Source organism: Vigna angularis, chromosome 3 (assembly GCF_016808095.1).
Source record: "Vigna angularis cultivar LongXiaoDou No.4 chromosome 3, ASM1680809v1, whole genome shotgun sequence".
Classification (NCBI taxonomy): Eukaryota; Viridiplantae; Streptophyta; class Magnoliopsida; order Fabales; family Fabaceae; genus Vigna; species Vigna angularis.
Genome location: NC_068972.1, coordinates 41,590,791 through 41,609,625, shown reverse-complemented (window position 1 = coordinate 41,609,625; position 18,835 = coordinate 41,590,791). Strand labels below are relative to the sequence as shown.

General features: G+C 40.4%; 1 protein-coding gene across 4 annotated transcripts; it reads right to left on the bottom strand.

The window, feature by feature from the left end:
- Nucleotides 1–7,715: 7,715 nt before the first annotated feature.
- Nucleotides 7,716–9,857, bottom strand: LOC108324377 (zinc finger protein ZOP1). Of its 4 annotated transcripts, none has more exons than XM_052875480.1 (4): nucleotides 9,509–9,857; nucleotides 9,387–9,429; nucleotides 9,092–9,169; nucleotides 7,716–8,635 (listed from the first exon to the last, which is right to left on the bottom strand). In XM_052875480.1, exons 2-4 carry the CDS (start codon nucleotides 9,412–9,414, stop codon nucleotides 8,415–8,417), a joined length of 327 nt encoding a protein of 108 aa, XP_052731440.1. In that variant the 5' UTR covers nucleotides 9,415–9,429; nucleotides 9,509–9,857; the 3' UTR covers nucleotides 7,716–8,414. The 4 variants fall into 4 exon arrangements, 3 of the variants coding, with proteins under 3 accessions (XP_052731440.1, XP_052731441.1, XP_052731442.1); XM_052875481.1 differs by having other exon boundaries at nucleotides 7,791–8,635; nucleotides 9,513–9,832; XR_008248084.1 differs by lacking the exon at nucleotides 7,716–8,635 and adding an exon at nucleotides 8,663–8,885 and having other exon boundaries at nucleotides 9,513–9,829.
- Between the last annotated feature and the right edge of the window lie 8,978 nt (nucleotides 9,858–18,835).

Genomic DNA, 18,835 nt, shown 5'->3' with positions numbered 1-18,835 from the left:
GGGATATGAGAGTGCATGAATCATAGCTGTTGTTTTGAAAGTTGTAAATTGTGTTGTCAAAGTTAGTTTTTTGAACTGATTGTGCTAGCTGAAATGCTTTCATATCAAACCTGTAGCAGCTGTGATAATTTCCATTTAAGCTACTGTTGCATTCATTTTAGTTTATAAATTGGTTGCTTAATCATTGATATCTTAATTGTTTGAAAAATGGTTGTTGATTTCGTGGGTTAATTGAGTATGCTAAAAGTTAAATTTGAATTGCATATTTAAGGGGGTATCTTTACTTTATGAACTTAGAAGAGAGGTTGGAGTGTTAGACATATCTTAGAATCAAAATCTATGCAAATTTTTGCATTTTTCGTAAACTTAACGCTTCATAATCGATTATCATCAAGTCATAATCGATTATTCATGCATTAAAATCAATTCTGGAAAATCTTGAGCAGATAATCGATTATCATTATGCATAATCGATTATCATGCAATTCTGGGCAGTAATTATTGAACTGATAATCGATTATCACAAGCCATAATCGATTATCACGCTGACATGTTCAAAAATAGAGTCGTTGGAGCATCCCATAACGGCTATAAACGACCATAAACGGCTAGTTTGTCCATTCTTCTTATAATGTAATATTTATTTTCATAAATAAAATGATCTCTTGATTATATGCATCCTTTGATTAATTGAGGGGGAGATCATATTTAGGGGGAGCCTTCAACATCCGATCTTTTTGCTTCTGATCAAAAAGGGGGAGAAGAATAATACAAGGGGAGAAGTATAAATTATTACAGGTATTGCTAACCTTGTTGTTGTTTGTTAGCTTGTATGTTTTGCAGGTAAGCCAAACTTGCTTTTAAAATTGAATTTTTGATCATCATCAAAAAGGGGGAGATTGTTACCAATAAGGAGTATTGGTAAATCTTGAAGAAATTTGTTTTGATGATGCTACAAGAAGTTTTAGTTGAAGAAGATATTAGAATTAGTTAAAAGCAATTTGTAGAAATTAAATGTAGTAGGAAATTCTTGTAAACCTTGTAAACTTGCATTTTTAACTGCAATAATCGATTATGGAATGGCAATAATCGATTATCACAAAGTCATACAGGAATAATCGATTATCTCTTCATATAATCGATTATCACATTTTGAAAACCCTGTAACGGACTTGAATAATCGATTATCACTTACAATAATCGATTATTCATGGCAGTTGGGAGCTAACCTTTGGCATTCAGTGTACTTGGCTATATATTTTGATTTGGAGAAATAAAAAAAAAAAATGTTGTTGAACAGAAGCTCTAGCAGAATACTGTTTGTCAGAGGAAGTTCTCAGAAGCTATAGTTCAAGTTCCCTTGCTTGGTCTCGTGAACAGGAGAGGCTCGCGTTTCGTGTGTCGATTGTCGGAGCAAGCTCTCTTCGAGTTAGCAAGGTGCTCTGCCTGGTCTCGTGAATAGGAGAAGCTCGCGTTTCGTTTGTCGATAGTCGGAGCGGTTCTCTTCGAGTTGGCAGAGTGTTCTTCTTCCGGTTCGTTCGTCGAAGGAAGGTTTATTTATCTGCTTTATTAACTATTTGTTGTAATCTGTTAAACCATTTTTAGTGAAAAAGGTTAATCACTATTTATAGTGATTAACGACTGGACGTAGAATCTTTTGATTCGAACCAGGATAAAAATTCTGTGTTGTTCTTCTTATTCCCTGCACTCATTTTATTTTACGTATATCAACTGTTTGATAAATTTTCTCAAAGAAAATTATTTTTACTAAAAGGACCAAATTAATTTTAATTGTGATCGAACACGCTTTCCACTCTCTTTCAAGTTTTTAATTCCGCTGTGCGACTCTATAACGGTACCGATTGTTCCAACACTCCGTGCATGAAAACTCAGTTTTGAGTTGTACGTTCGTTATTTTCTTAGAGTAGAGTGGTTCTGATTTTTGGTATTGGGGTTCGTTCGTATAGTGGATTAACGAGCGTTGGCGATAAGGATTTGAGTGAAGAGCGTCTGTGTGCGTCTGTGAACGTTCGTTCATTTCCGGGTAAGGGAAGCTTATTGATTTAATTCATGTTGTGTGCTTCGTTTGAACGTTCGTTAATTACTGTATGAATATAATGCATGATGTTGCTGTGATTTGAGTTGTATGAACGTTCGTTGTTTACTGAGTGAAAATGATATGTGACCAAGTTTACGTATGTTGTATGAAACACATGAGATTTGGATGATATGAATTATATGAAGATTGTAAATTGTACCATGACATGAACGAATGGAATTTATGAAACTGTATGATGAGAAATGAACTGGAATATAAATGAATTGAAAAAGAATTTCCCTTCATATTGAACGTTCGTGCTGAACGGTCTTTGACCGTTCGGTCTCCCTTTTTAATAGTCAAGAATGGGATTCGTTCATTTGGATCGATCCCTGGTCGAAGACGAGCGTCCTCATGTTAAAATGTTTGTTTGAGCGTTCGTCCTGGTGCTCGGTCTCCAACTGAGCGTTCGTCCTGGTGCTCGATCTCAAACTGAGCGTTCGTCCTAATCTTATACTGAACGTTCGTTCTGTTTGGTGTTCGTTTCATAATGAGCGCTCGCTCAAAATGGTGTTCGGTCTTAAACCGAACGCTCGATCAAATTGGTGCTCGGTCTCACACTGAGCGTTCGTCCAAATAGTGCTCGGTTTTGAACTGAGCGTTCGTCTAAATGGTGCTCGGTTTTGAAATGAGCGTTCGTCCAAATAGTGCTCGGTTTTGAAATGAGCGTTCGTCCAAATAGTGCTCGGTTTTGAAATGAGCGTTCGTCCAAATAGTGCTCGGTTTTGAAAAGAGCGTTCGTCCAAAGAGTGCTCAGTTTTGAAATGAGCGTTCGTCCAAATAGTGCTCGGTTTTGAAATGAGCGTTCGTCCAAATAGTGCTCGGTTTTGAAATGAGCGTTCGTCCAAATGGTGCTCGCTTTTGAAAAGAGCGTTCGTCCAAATAGTGCTCGGTTTTGAAATGAGCGTTCGTCCTAATAGTGCTCGGTATTATTTTGAGTGCTCGTTCTCTTTTCCCACTAAATTACGTTCGTCCAATGAACAGTATCATACTTGGCCATTTCCTGAACGTAACTGTTTCTCTGCCGTTCGTACTTTAATACGAACGAGCGTTCTTTTAGTCTCGCTCACAGCGTTCGTTCTCGTTTCTTTGGAGATAGAACGTTCAGTTTTTGATGTTTTCCCCATTAAGATGAAAATGATTATGGAATTGATGAATAGTGAATGATGAACAGTATCTGAGATGAAATGAAAGTTATGAATATTGAACGAGCGTTCCAGGTAGGAACGACTCAGATGAATGTTGAAAATTGTCAAGTATGACTATGGGAAGTTAATGTTGGCTGTTCGATCCTGATGTTCCGTGAGTGCTCGTCCTCAAGTAGAGAACGCACGTCATGTGTGGGAACGGCAGGAGGTCGTCGTCCTTAGAGGTACTTTGGACGAGCGTACTAACCTCGGGTGGCAGTTGATGAGGATTCCAGTTACCACACCACCCGGGTGCGCGAACGCCTGTAACTACGCAGATTTCATACAGTCCGGACAGTCAGTCGTGTTGAGTTTTATTTTGTACGTGCGTTAAATTATGTGATGTATGATGAATGCGTACGTTGATATGTATGTGTGAAATGAACTGTTTGCTGGAATTTATATGTTGATGCATGAGTTAAATTACGTAAGCTTACCCTTTCGTTTTCCTTGTGTTGTCCTTTGTTCTTGTACGTCCGTCTTGTCATTGCAATGATCATCCGTGTGGATGTGAGCAGAGGGAGACGAGCGTTTGGAAGAGTTGCTGGAAGAAGAGAATCTGGTAGATGTGGAAGTGAAGACTGAGCAGTGAGACCGCTCGGCCAGTAGGGTAGTTGTTGAATTCAGTGGTCGTTCGACCATCCCTTGTATTCGTTTAAGTTGATTTCGACCGTTCGGTATTTGTCTTGTGTAAACCGTTCGGTCAGGTTTCTTGTACGTTGGGTTTTATTTTGTAAACTCTTGTGTGGACGTGCGGCTTTGCGCGCTCGTCCTTAGCTATTGAAACAGTACTCAAGGACGTTCGTCCTTGAGCGTTCGTTCGTTCTAAATTTTAATTTCTTCTTTTGTTTTTAGTTGGAAAACTGTATTGAGTTATTATTAAATGTGATTTTTTGATTTTATGGTTTAATACTGTATTTTTGGGATGTCACAGTAATTACCCCTCACCCGCTGGCAGACAAATACAGCCTCATCCTCTCTGTAAGCGGCCGCGAAGGCCAGTCCGATAGCTTCTGCAGGAGGAAGACATCCTCCCATGGCCAGGCCGCTGTGTTCATCGTTCGGTTCCGCTGTTAGAGCATAGCCTTCATCCTTTGGTCCACACGACGAAGAAGGTTTCCGATCCCTTACCAATTCGCTTCTCGCTAATGACGACCCCTCCACTGTTAGGACGGGGCCGAGCGGCGCTTCCGAACATCAAATTGAGCGTCTTGCCAATCTTTGCGTCCTCTGTCGCGCCGTTCGGGTAGAGAGCGAATGAAGATATGATGAGGGTTCCAGAAAATGTTACGCCGCTCGGATCTTCCAACTCACCCGGTCGGTGCATTCCAGCGCGTCACGATGGCAGAGGTGTTCAACTCCTGAATACTCCGGGCGGTCTCTATGTACCGAGCGTCTCCGACGATATCAGCGCTCTGAATCGATTTTATCCAAGCGACCAATCCGGTCTCCCTTCCCATTTTGATCTTCCAAATCGATCGGTCTCACTTGCACAGTCGTCCAATCTTACGCTAAAATACATTATTATTAATTAAAGTTATAAATGTGTTAGTATAATTGTCTAACATGTTTTCTGATAGTTTAAGGAATTATTATTCTTCAATGCAAAGGAAGCGACCCTGCATACAAGCTATTTAGCAAACGAGAGCTTACTACTCGTGCAAAATACAGCATACCGAGCACTTGGCCAACTTTGAGCAACCGACTAGCAGTGAATGTTTTCCAACTCCTGCCGAGCCCCTCATATGTGGCCAAAGTCCAAACAGATGTGACAATAATGTTATTACGGTCACCTTATCTATTTTGCAGGATAGTAGAAACACCTACAATTCACCAGGGACCGAGCGGCTCCGACGATATCCGCGCTCGGTGAACCAATTTTATCAAAGCGAGTAATCCGTTCAGGACAATAGGGAAATTCAAGCTCATCTTCGCCGACGACATCAGGAATCTCAAGGTTGCATTTGTTTACCCTTGATGATGGACTGGGATTCGCTGAATTGAAGGAAGAAATAGAGGTTCCAAATAGTTTGGTCCGGAACGAAGCAAAGAAAAACAAATTACGTGTCATCATGGAAAGTGTGTGGAGTGCTGGACTGCGCCGACAAGCCATTTATTACTCTGAAGAAATCTGATCTTCCCTCCAGACTATCCCGCCTTCCTTATCGTCGCCCGAATTACTATTTAGGAGCCGACGACTTTTCCGGTGGCTACACGGGATGTTAACACGCAAGTTTTAAAATTTGCTGTACCCATTTGGAGCAGTGTTTGGGTATGTATCACGATCCTCTGGATCGGAGATATTTTACGGAAATTAAGAACATTGAGAGTTTTATTCAAGATTCGGTGGAGGAGATAGTGGAGAAAAGAGGAATGATAGTTTGGCACACCAGAACATCGCTGTCTTTTCCTGCCTCACCAAACAGCCCCTGGAATCCCCAAGACTCCCGTCGTTTATTTTTTCTGGTGGTCTCATCAGGACAGATCCGATGTCCCGAAAAAGAACAGGTATGTTAGGATAAAGAGGGGCCAGAAACAGAGAGAGGAATGTTGACGCTGGCAACACCTTCAATATATGGCGTTTAAATGGAGAGCTTCATCAACCTGGTTACTATTCTCACAATTTGAAGATATAAAAATCTGAAGTGCTGGAGATTTTGAAAATTCTCCAAGAATCTGCTTATAGCAGTTCCGGCAGGGACCGCTCCGCCGGTGACTTCGTCGGTCACAGGGGGAAGGGCGTGGAAGGTTGTACTACGTTGAGGGTTTGGTCAGATTGCACTTTCCTGTTCGGTCCAAGGACTGCATCAATAAGATCTCGGTCGTTCGGCCTCCACGTCTGCTCGGTCGTTCGGCGTCAACATATTCCCAGCCGTTCGGCCTCAACATCTGCTCGACCGCTCGGCCTCATCATTTTATCAGCCGCTCGGTCTTAGAGTGATCTCGGCCGCTCGGCCTCATTCTTTTCTCAGCCGTTCGGCCTCAAATATCTGCTCGGCCGTTCGGCCTCAACATCTGCTCGGCCGCTCGGCCTCATCATTTTATCAGCCGCTCGGTCTTAGAGTGATCTCGGCCGCTCGGCCTCATTCTTTTCTCAGTCGTTCGGCGTCAACAGATTCCCGGCCGTTCGGCCTCAACATCTGCTCGGCCGCTCGGCCTCATCATTTTATCAGCCGCTCGGTCTTAGAGTGATCTCGGCCGCTCGGCCTCATTCTTTTCTCAGCCGTTCGGCCTCAAATATCTGCTCGGCCGCTCGGCCTCAAACATCTGCTCGGCTGCTTGGCCTCATCATTTTTCAGCCGCTCGGCCTTAGCGTGATCTCGGCCGTTCGGCCTCAACGGGAGCTCGGCCGTTCGGCCTGGTCTCTCCTTTAACATCTTCCCAGTAATATTATACAATATTTTGCAGGTCTCAAGACAATAAGGCACTATAGCTTACACATCCTCATGAATACTTCAAATGACCAAAAATAGGTCGAATGGTCTACCAAAAGACCGAATGGTCTAGCATATATGCTCATATTATCTTATAGGTCACAAGGCACTAAGGGAGTGGCATAAACATTCAATTGAAGACCGAACGGTCTCACTTGTTCGATCAACCGCTCTCAACTAAATTTAGCTACATGTTTCTGACAGTTCGAGAACTTCTAAGACCTAAACCGAGCGGGTGAGGCAGTCTCTTCGTGAGCTCTCACCTTGGTCTTAGAGCACGCTCCTCGAGAGCTTCTAAGACCTAAACCGAACGGGTGAGGCAGTCTCTTCGTGAGCTCTCACCTTGGTCTTAGAGCACGCTCCTCGAGAGCTTCTAAGACCTAAACCAAGCGGGTGAGGCAGTCTCTTCGTGAGCTCTCACCTTGGTCTTAGAGCACGTTCCTCGAGAGCTTCTAAGACCTAAACCGAGCGGGTGAGGCAGTCTCTTCGTGAGCTCTCACACCGAGCAGGTGAGGCAGTCTCTTTGTGAGCTCTCACCTTGGTCTTAGGGCACGCTTCTAGAGAGCTCCTAAGACCTAAACCGAGCGGGTGAGGCAGTCTCTTCGTGAGCTCTCACCTTGGTCTTAGAGCACGCTCCTCGAGAGCTTCTAAGACCTAAACCGAGCGGGTGAGGCAGTCTCTTCGTGAGCTCTCACACCGAGCGGGTGAGGCAGTCTCTCCGTGAGCTCTCACCTTGGTCTTAGGGCACGCTTCTAGAGAGCTCCTAAGACCTAAATCATGCGACAAAGCAAGCTCAAGCAAGCTCTTTTATGAACTCTCGCCGGGGAACTATTAGCGCAAAATCGCTCGGGTGATAAATAACGCATGCTAGCGTGAATATAAACTCAGGTAAAATCTACTACCGATTGATACAACTTTACAAAACCCAACGCAATATCAAAATTTTGCTAGGGCTTGGGGGGCTTATGTTACTACCACGCCCGGATAACCGACCGGAATAGGATAACCGACCGGAATACCCCGCACGCCTGGATAACCGACCGGAATAGGATAACCGACCGGAATACCCCGCACGCCCGGATAACCGACCAGAAAGCTTTGGACACTACCGATCGGACATTCCAAATCTGGTGTGCCCGATCGGAGCTCGTAAATACAATAATATGACCAATATTGGGTGCATCTAAAATGTTTGAAGACAGTGATTGAATGCTCCCATGAATGAGTAATTAGCAAATAATTGAAGGAGAAAGTGGAGGGGTCTCCCGTTCACCTAAAGGGGTAGCAGCTGTGAGTGGTGGGTCTCTCCACCTTTAGTGCGCCAGCTATTACTAAAACCCATTATTACCTTCATAGTGGATTTGGCATAAAGGAATATTCTCTTAAAAACATATAAATAAGGGGTAAAAGGAGAAGGTATGGCATCTATTTTCTATAATGATACATTGATGAGAACCCATTCTGACTTGATCGTCGGAGCGTTTATTGCAGGTTCCCCCCTTAACACTAAGACCGACCGCAGAGGAAGCGAGAAGGAAGATCGACCGCAGAGGAAGCGAGAAGGAAGACCGACCGCAGAGGAAGCGAGAAGGAAGACTGACCGTTGGAGGAGGAGTGTTTCAGGACGGAGACGGCTGGAATCTTCACCGGTCCAATTCCGCAGAAACAGTAACTAATTGAGTAGATATATATGAATTAACCAACATTGACTATGTTTCCTTTTTCATCATGGGTATGACTTAAAAGCCACGCGTAATCCTTGGACATCATTTGAAGTTTATGGGCAATAGAAAAATTTCTCAAGCTCGGATCAGGGTTGGCATGAATAATATACACACGAGGACCAAACGTCGGAGCTGCGGCGGCCGTGAATCGGTAACGGCCGTGAATCGGTACTGGCGACCATGAATCGGTACCTGAATTGAAATAAAAAAAGAGCGGCCCCAGTCAGCTAGAAACATGATTTGCATCTCCCACCATAGATAAGAGATGGGATAAGAGATGAGTAGAAATAAATAAGAAATAGTAAAATAAGTTCAACCGTTTTTTGAAACCATTTCTTCTCTTTGCCTCTCCCAACAAACATACAATATTATTTCCCTCCTCTCAGCCAAAGGTGTTAATTATACAACTAATCACCCTGCATGTTTTTATGCCACCAAAGATCTATAAATTGACGTACACATATCACATCTCTTGATATAGTTTCCAACAAAAAATATCACAAATCAAGATTAAATTTTAACAAACAACTAAAGACACATCCAAATCCACATCTATGTTTGGCACCACTTACTGTAAACAAAGGCTAAAAGATGTCAGCAAAAAAATTGACAAACCACACGAAAAGATGATAAAGGAATGTGCTGTACCATTGTCCTGATGCTGCAGAGCAATAAAGCCCGGTATTTGGATCATAATAATAGCCCAAACTGCTGCTATAATAGTACCTGGACCATCAAATATTGATGTCAGAACAAGCTTATAACAGCTCTTTTTGGTAACATAATTCATTAGAAGAAGAAGTGGGTACAAACCCTCAACTTTTGCCACCTCCTTAATACCATAATGATTTTTTTTTTTGGTTTTGAAATTTACAACAAAGATAAATAATGTCATGTATATCAGACTATTTCCCAAAATTTACATGGAAGAGAAGAGCCATACCCAGAAGATTCATCATACACATAATCATTTTGCAATGCTCCACCTGAAAGAAAAGTAGAACAATGTTAAGTAAATACTAATCAAATAAAAATCAGTAACAAAGACTTTGGAGGCCAATTTACCTACCCTCAGTGCCAGAATTTATGGCGTCCGATGAAGATTGACTAACTGTATTATTTTCATCTGTAGATGGCTTACTGTTATCATCCTCGTCAGCAAACATATCATAATCACCTTCACCAGTGCTAGAGGCTTCTCCACTAGCCAAATGTTGATTTGATGGGCCTTCTTTTGCCCGGGCTAACTTCTCATATCCTTCTGAAAAGGGGAGAATGTAGAAGGCATAAGCATTAACTAATATGGAGGCCCAAAATCCGAATCAAACTTAATACTCAAAGGAAGTTTATAAGAGATTTTCAATCTCATTTTTTCAAGTTCATCACTCAATGCATATTCTCCATTTCTTCCGTAATCAAGCTCAAAAATATGGTTTCTATTTTGTCGCAACCGGAAAAAATCGCGACGGGACGACGATCCGAAAAGAAAACGACTTTTAAAAGAGATTTTGGAGTCGCCACCATAGTTTATTCTGGAAAACTACGGAAAAACCATAAAATGATAAGGCATGGTCAATTTGAACCAGATTCTTGGTTCGGGAGTCGGTTTCGTGTAGGGAAGGTATTAGCACCCTACAACGCCTGCCCTAAGGCAGTACCTTTAACTAAATGTGCGAATATGGATGTGGTTTTCAAAGTGTTTAACTTTCCCTTAAAATAAAATTCTAAATAAACAAAACATATTTTTTAATTTTTTGGGCCCGACAAGGATTGACCTTGCTCCTACGTATTCTCATTCAGAATGAGAAATCAGGGTTCCGTAGTTCGTTTGAAACTGTTTGAAAATTTTGTTTGAAAATAGTTTGAGAGATTTGTTTGAGAATGATTTTGGATAAATTTGGATTTTTGGGAAAGTGAACCTGACAAGGACTGGCCTTGCTCCTACGTATCTCCACTTTTGATGGAGAATCAAGGATCACGTAGTTCTGGCAAGGCGATATTGTTTGTATTTTTGAAAAAGGCATGTTTTTTAGTTTTTGATGATTTTATATGTTTTTGGTATTTTTATTATAATATTTATATTTTTTCGTAATGAGTACTAGGCTGATGCGTACGATCGCACGAGCACTCACACAGCTTGTTCCTTTTATTGTTTTGCGTAATGAGTACTAGGCTGATGCGTACGATCGCACGAGCACTCACATGGCTTTTTCCTCTTATTGTTTTGCGTAATGAGTATTAGGCTGATGCGTACGATCGCACGAGCACTCACACGGCTTTTTATTTATTTTATATTTGGGCAATAAGTACTAGGCTGATGCGTACGATCGCACGAGTACTCATACCGATATTTATTACATTAAATGTTTTTTAAAGTTTTATATATATTTTTTATTTTTTTACAATTTTTATAATTTTTATATAAAACGAAACAAACAAATCCACGGAAACAAAGAGAGTTACATGCAATAAAAAGCAAAATAATAAAAAAAAAATAAAAATAAGGCAAAACAAAAGCATAGAAAAATAAAACAAGAGAACAAGCCCAACAGGAATAGGGGTGCAGAGATGAAAACCAGAGGTGTGGAGAAAAAATGGACTCTTTTGCATCTGCCAGGGGTGTAAAGATGAAATTTGGAGGTGCGTCCCGGTGTTTGCTTGTCAGACCCGAGGTACCTTTCTTGTTATTTGTGGGAGTGTGAATAGGAGTTACGCCTCAACAGCAAGAAAGGAGCAGCCCACGTCGAGCCTTTCATTTCATTGTTCAGAGATCTCTTCTTCTTCAGCATGGGACCAAAGGAGGCTGGGGTTTCTTCATCATCCACGGCGGCTCCATAGCCAGCGCCGCCGCACAGCTCTTTGGCCAGCCGGGAAGGTTGTCGGCGATGTCGCCTGTGCTGAAAGCACCACCATTCATCGTGGCGTCCTTCCCTGGGTGTGCGTAAACTCCACCACCGCGAAGTATAGACAGCGACACCGCTGCTCGCACCTCCACCATTCTCTGCTGCCAAGGTCATCGCCGGTCGCGCGCCAGCTGCTGCTGTCACCGAGTCAGGGTCCTCGCTCTCCGTCGAGCTCTCTCCACCATCATCGCGTGGCCGCCACTGTCGAACTTGTGTTTGGGTGCTGGAAACTGGTTTCTGTTAAGTTCAATGGGGTGAGGATGATCAAGGGTTCTTTCGGTGGAGGCAGGATGATGATGCTTTTGGGTGGTGGGTTTGGTAAGAGATGAATGATGGATGTCCTCGGTATAAGGTGTTGGAGGTAAAAAAATGGAAATATGGTTGGGATGTTACGGATGAGAGGGAGCCAGTGCCCCTATGTCGCGGTCATGAGTTGTTGGGGCTTGATGTTTGGGTGATGGAAGTCAAGTTGGGATGGTTACGGGTGAGGGTGATGGCCGCGAGATGTGTTGGAGATGAAGGTGATGATGTTGGCTGTGTGTGAATATGGAGGATGGGCAGTTACTAGTAACAGTGGGCGTAGGGATGAAGAGATGGATGTTGGAGGAGGTAAGGAATTGGGAGTGAAAGGGAAGTGTGGTTAGGTGGTTGCGGACAAGAGTAGCAGAGGGAGACAACGTCCCTAGGCCATGGTCATGAGGTGTTGGCCGTGTGTAAGGATGAAGGTGATCAGAGAGGGATCAGTGGTGCCATGAAGGGATCGTCGTGAGAGGCAAAGGCCCTGGTCAGAGGTGGATGATGAATGAAGAGTAAAATCCAGAAGATCCCCCCTCTTGCAGTGAAGTTGATGGGCTCCTTAAATTGGCAGAAGGAGCAAACTTTGTCGGCAGCTTTCATTGGCTCATAGGTGTCGGCAACTGTTGATAATGGAATCATTAGTTGGAGGGTTGGTGAAGTGGGGAAAGGTAGAAATGGACCGGTGGAAGATTCTGGGAATCATTACTGGGGCCCTGACGAGAGACGGGTGATCAGGACGAGCGGTAGGGGGAAATTACCTGGACGAGTGGTAGAAAAGGGGATAGTGGACGAGCGGTAGAAAGGGGAGGTGATTAGGACGAGCGCCAGGATAGCGAGGACGAGCGGTAGAATAACGAGGACGAGCGTTCAAAACCGAACGCTGGAAGAAAATAAACACTAAAGTACGAACGCTGAAGGCAAACGTCATTGAGACCGAGCGTTCAAATGAAGGACCGAGCGTTCAAGTGATGACCGAACGCTCATTAAAAAATATAAACCGAACGCTCACTAACACAAAACAAGACCGAACGTTCACTACAACATTACATGACCGAACGTCCAATAACACAGCTTGACCGAACGCTCATTATTATACTAGAGAAACGAATGGCCGAACGCTTGAACTACTGTAGCCATCGATGACTGAACGGTAAGGACGAACGGTCGAACGGTTGAATGCACAGTAGATTGCGAACGGTCACGTAGGATAAAGGACGAACGTTCGGAAGAGGAGAAAGCGAACGCCCAATGATGCAGGACGAACGTTTGGAAGAGGAGAAAGCGAACGCCAAATGATGCAGGACGAACGCTAATGGGCAGGTACGGACGAACGGTATATGACGAACGATCTAATGATATCCGAACGTCAATGAGACCGATTGGCCGAACGTTTACGAGACCATATGGCCGAACGTTCGAAAGCTGGAAAGTTGGAAAGTTTGAGAATGAAGGACCGACAACATGCGAGACCGAACAGCCGAACGTCTGTGATGATCAAGAACGAACGGTTGTATGCAAAGAGAAAGAACGGACGTCAAAAGGATATGGAGATGAGAAGACCAAGGTAGAGGACGAACGGTTGAAAGCTCAGAGTTACCGAACGTCGTAGAGGTTGAATGGACGAACGGTCGAATAATGCAAAGGACGAACGGTCGCGCAGGTCAGAGGACGAGCGGTTGAGGACGAACGTGCTTCTCTTTTTTATTTTTTTATTTTTTCTATTTTTATTTTTTATTTTATTTTTTTTTTATTTTTATTTTTTTACTCATGATGAAAATAAAATAAAATAAATCTATTAGTCAATCTGGACGAAATTGGGTGTTAACATATATAAATACATAAAAATGCTAAATTTATGAAAATATAATATAACTCAACATACCTTTTTCTTGTCTTAATAAACTTCATCCTCGTGATCAACTTCCTTCATTGCAACAATACCTACACTACCAAATAAGATCCAAAAATATTAGAATAACAACGTATCATACATAACCAAAATCATCCACAAACAACATCATACATATATTATACATTCATTCCACTCAAATAAAAAAATGAACCTTGAGTGAACACAACGTGTGCCGGTTGGAACACACACGAAGAAAAATGTGTGGGTGGGACTAACAACCTGGAAAACCCCTCTTTTTCGTCCACTGAACAGTCCACACTCCGGCGATTCTCCGGCGATGCTCCAGCGGCACTCCGGCACAGGGACGAAAGGAGGTGGGACGAAGCGAGACCTTGAACGCGCCCCTACTTCGTTGGGCCGGACGGAACACGATTCCGTCTTCGCTTTGTTGGCCAACATCGGAGCTGCGGCGGCCGTGAATCGGTAATGACCATCAATCGGTATCGGCGACCGTGAATCGGTACCCTTCAACGTTGTCCGGCGGGCACTCCGGCAAGCACTCCGTCGGACCACTCTCTCTCTCTCGAACTCCCTTTCTCCAACTCTCTCGGCCTCTCTCTCTCTAGGTCACAGTCTCCCTCTCAACCTTCGCGCTTCTCTCTCTACAATTCTTCCAAAATCAATTTCAAATTTGAAACGCAGATGTTGAAAACCCTGCCCACCCCCTTTCCACGTCAGATTTCATTTTCATTTTGATTTTCCACGTGGACCAATCTCATTTAGACACCTGTCCCGTGTTTAAATGTTGTCAAAAGAGGTTGTTCAAGTATCATTTTCCGTTCAAATATTAGAAACAAACGTTTCATTTCATTTTTAACTCAAGTATTATCTCAATTTTTTGTCAAAGCTATGTTAATTATTATTGCCATATGCTTGTAAATGCCGTGTTGTCGTAAAAAAACAATAATTTTCTCTGTTTGTACTTTAAGTTCGATGTTCTTTTAACACAAATTAATAATAAGATACCATTTTTTTTCCAAACTTTATTTAAGTTTATATTTTATCAAAATAACTTCATTATTTAAAAATATATTAAATTCTCAGAAAAAGTTAACAAAAATATACTTTGTTTGAAAGTAAAATATCAATCGATTTAATTTTCTTTTTATGTTACTGAAACTGCAATTATTGTGTCACGGGTATAAAACTTATAATAATGATTGAATTTTCATAATAGTTACAATATATAATAATGGCACAACACGTAAAAATCACCCAGCAAGCATATACTTGGTGACTTATTAATTAAGCAAAAATAAACATGATATTATTGTCTACAAATAGCACAGAACATGGAAGTATTTGGAAGACAAACAGTGGCAAATCGGGAAATTATTCTTTTATATTAATTTATTTCCATAATTATATTATGTGAAGATTGTTTATTACGAAAGAAACAATTTTCATGTGATATGATCACGTGAAAAACCCATTTCCGAAACAAAACATATTAACTTAATTGTTTTACTAACAGCAGAGATGAAGTTATATATATATATATATATATATATATATATATATATATATATATATATATATATATATATATATATATATATATATATATATATATATATATATATATATATATATATATATATATATATATATATATATATATATGGGGTTTGTTAATTTGCATATGATCTTTGTTCAATTGGTATATTTTAGTAATGTGTATCAGGTTTTAGTAGAAAAAAATATCTTCATACGTTATGAATAATTCTAAGTTTTAAAGTCAAGGGTATTTGAATAATTTTTATTCTCAAAACTAAAAAAAACAAGAAATCACACATCTCTGTCATTCTCCATTCCTCTCAACTTTTCTCTTTTCTCTTTCACTCCAACCTTCTCTCTGTTATCCCTACAGTAGTCCTAACTGAAAAAAATCAAAAACACTCACCTAACCCTAATCTATCTTCCTAACTTATTCAATTTGTTTCTCTCTCATCTCCATTCTCTCTCACACCCACATATAGTAATCTACGATATCGCAATTTGTTGCTCTTAATTAATAACAAAATAATTGATGATATTAATGTTTATAATAATTTCAAAACTAAAAAAAAAATAAAAAACAAGAAATTTCGTAAAAAGACGTTAACATCAACCCATAATAGTTGCACAATACCAATTTTGATAAAATCATAGAAAGAAAAAAGTAAAAGTTAAACTATGAACATGATGCTAACAAATTTATTAAGTTTAAATTCTAATTTAAAATTTAGTACATTTTGTTTTTCTTAATTTCACTTATGCGACAGATGAAAAAAAAACAACTAAATTGATTGAAATTATGCTTTATTTAATATTTTCCTACGGTCAATCCAAATAAAGCGGCTTTTGCACCAAAGTAGGCAAATATGCCTTCTTTATTACCAAAATAAGCAAAATTTGAACGAAAGTGAAGTCGTGGGGGGGCCAAAACGACTTCAAAAGAAGAAGTCGTGCCCCCCTGCACGACTTCACACTGTTCATAGGTACAGTGTTGAAGTCGTGCACCCCAAAAACAACTTCTGGGTCTTGTAATCGATTACATTGATTTGGTAATCGATTACAGAGTGTTGAAATGGAGACCAGGCAGAAAACGTACTAGTAATCGATTACGACATTTCGGTAATCGATTACCAGCTTGATTGTGTAGCAAGAAGCACTCTGCGCTCTGAGCGAGCAGTGGACGCTCGTCAAGCGAGCAGAAGAGAACGCTCGTCCAGCAAAGACGCGCGCAGTGGACGCTCGTCCTGCAAGCAGAAGTGGACGCTCGTCCAGCAAAGACGCACGAGAGGACGCTCATCCAGCGAGAAGAGAATGCTCGCCCTATGGACGCAAGAGAGGACGCTCGTCCAGCTAAAAGAGGGGCGCCGGGCGCCAGTTTTTGCGAGAAGCTCGCGCCCGGGCGTCGTGTAGGATGGTCACGATTTCAACACTCTGTAATCGATTACCGTTACGTTGTAATCGATTACCGTCGTCAGAAGTCGTTTTTGGGGTGCACGACTTCAACACTGTTCATATCAACAGTGTGAAGTCGTGCAAGGGGGGCACGACTTCTTCAATTGAAGTCGTTTGGGTCCCCCACGACTTCCCCATTTTTGTAATATGGTTTGAATTTGCCCATTTTGGTAATATTAGAGGCATATTTGCCTACTTTGGTGCAAAAGCCAAATAAAGCAGATAGTAATACTGATATCAGTACATAGCGTTCTGGTACTGGGTAATGAACGAGAGGGTTCAAAAAATAGATGTACTAATTAATAAAATGAAATCTAACTAAATCGCATTAAATCGTTTTGTTTTGCAATATATATATATATATATATATATATATATATATATATTTCTTTTTTTTTAAATTAACTTATCCAATAGATACGAGAGTTCCAATCGTAAGTTGATTTATTCAAGGTAAGATTTATAAGAAAAAATGTTCTGAATATATTTTTATGGATGACCTATACTTCCATTGGATATCAGATTAAGTTTAAATAATACCATGTTAGTTGATTCAGTGGCTTTGGAAACGACTTTGTGAAAATCAATGACATGTACATGATACACGTGTTTCAGATTACACAGCTGACTCACAAGTCCATGTACAAGTTTAACTGTTTCTGTAGGACTATTTTTCATTCTCTGTAAATATCAAATGCATATGTTCAGCTTGTGTCACTATGAAAATCCTAACTTTATAAATGAATTTCTCAAGCAGCAGTATGTAAGAGAAGTTTCAAGGATCATTCTGTTATGTGGTAGACGTATTTATGTACATACTTTTCTAGCACAAATTGAATAAACAAGATATCAATCAAGATGAAGGTATTTTGATTTGAAGGGGACAAAAGAATGAGACAAAAGAATAGCCAAAAATCACGGTTCTGTGACTGCTAGGTTTAGAAACGGTTAAACTCGTCTAATCAATCTCAAACACTGATAAAGTAAAAGGCTAGTGGAACCTTCAAATTTTAGCAGTGAAGTATATTTGAATTTACCAAATTTTGTTCCAGCTGTATCTGGTATATCAGTGACCCACCGACTTTTGAAAACAAGGCTTAAACTTTTGAATGTGGTGGAAAAAAAGGATGAGGATGCTCTGGGGTTCAATTTTCAACTGCATAACTGACAGAATATTTTTTTTTCTAACACTGTTGTAAGATAAGGTTTCCCAAGAGAGATGCCTCTTGAAATGCTGAAAAAAGACATACATAAGAGGTATTGTATTTAGGTCCAAAATCTTTAAAGGAAGGTCATATACACTTACACTTATCAAATCGTAGTGGGACACTAGATTTTGACGTGTGGCTCTTTGTATATGCTATGTCTAATGCCAGTTGGTGGTTCTTAGACAAATGTTGAAAGGTAAATGAACATCAGCATTTTAAACACTTGAGTTAGTACTTCTTAGTCCTTCTTAGTCCTTCTTGTACGTGTTGTCTCATGGCAATTAGGGTCTCATAGAGACATACACTTACTCAGACATGACATTTCAAATTTCAGACATTGCTGTGTTTGTGTATAACTTGTGTCTCATGCCAGCTGGTGCTTCCAAGAACCGGTTCCTCATGTGTTCCTAACTATTTACAAACCAATTAATCATGAACATTGTTAACTGCTTTAATTGCATGATCAGTAAAATGGTGTCTATAGCTAACAGTGGAGACGAGCTTAAGTAGCTTGATCAATTTCTAATATAATGTTCTTAGAAGTTATTGGAAGTATTGTTGCTTGTTCTATATGAAAATATACACCTTATAGATTATGTAGTTTTCATGAATTTTAATTAATAAAATTAAAATGATCATGTAGCTCTTCGAAGATTTGAAGAAACAAGATACTAACAAGGAAAGTTCATCACAATGATGTATGCTTGTCCTTTCCACTTTATAAAAACAATTTTTTTAATCTTTTTCATTTTCAGGTTATTTGAAGAGTCCTAGACCCTTGAGATGTTGGTGGAATAAATGAGGTATCAAAGTGATGATATATCTCTTATGTAACATATGTTAGAAGAAAATCTGGCACATTTACTTTTACACTCGAATAAATTTTTAATGATCCTTAAGAAAAATAATTTATTTTCAGTAAGATAACCTTTGTACTTTTTAAAAAATAATTTCGTTTAAAGAATTAATTAATGTAGTAAAAACAATGTTATTTTCTTTAAACAAGGTTTCTTCATGCATTATTTCTTTGAATTCCCTTTTTATATAAAAAAAGCGCTGAAAAAAACCGCAAACCCTAATTGAAAGAACTAAACATTACCTTCTTCATATTAATGAACTATTT

Coding starts and splice junctions, on each gene's coding strand:
- LOC108324377 (XM_052875480.1), bottom strand. CDS start 9,414: ATGATTATGTGTATGATGAATCTTCTGG. Junction 9,170..9,386: donor GTGTATGATGAATCTTCTGG/GTATGGCTCTTC, acceptor TTGATGGTCCAG/GTACTATTATAGCAGCAGTT. Junction 8,636..9,091: donor TCTGCAGCATCAGGACAATG/GTACAGCACATT, acceptor ATTTCAATTCAG/GTACCGATTCATGGTCGCCA.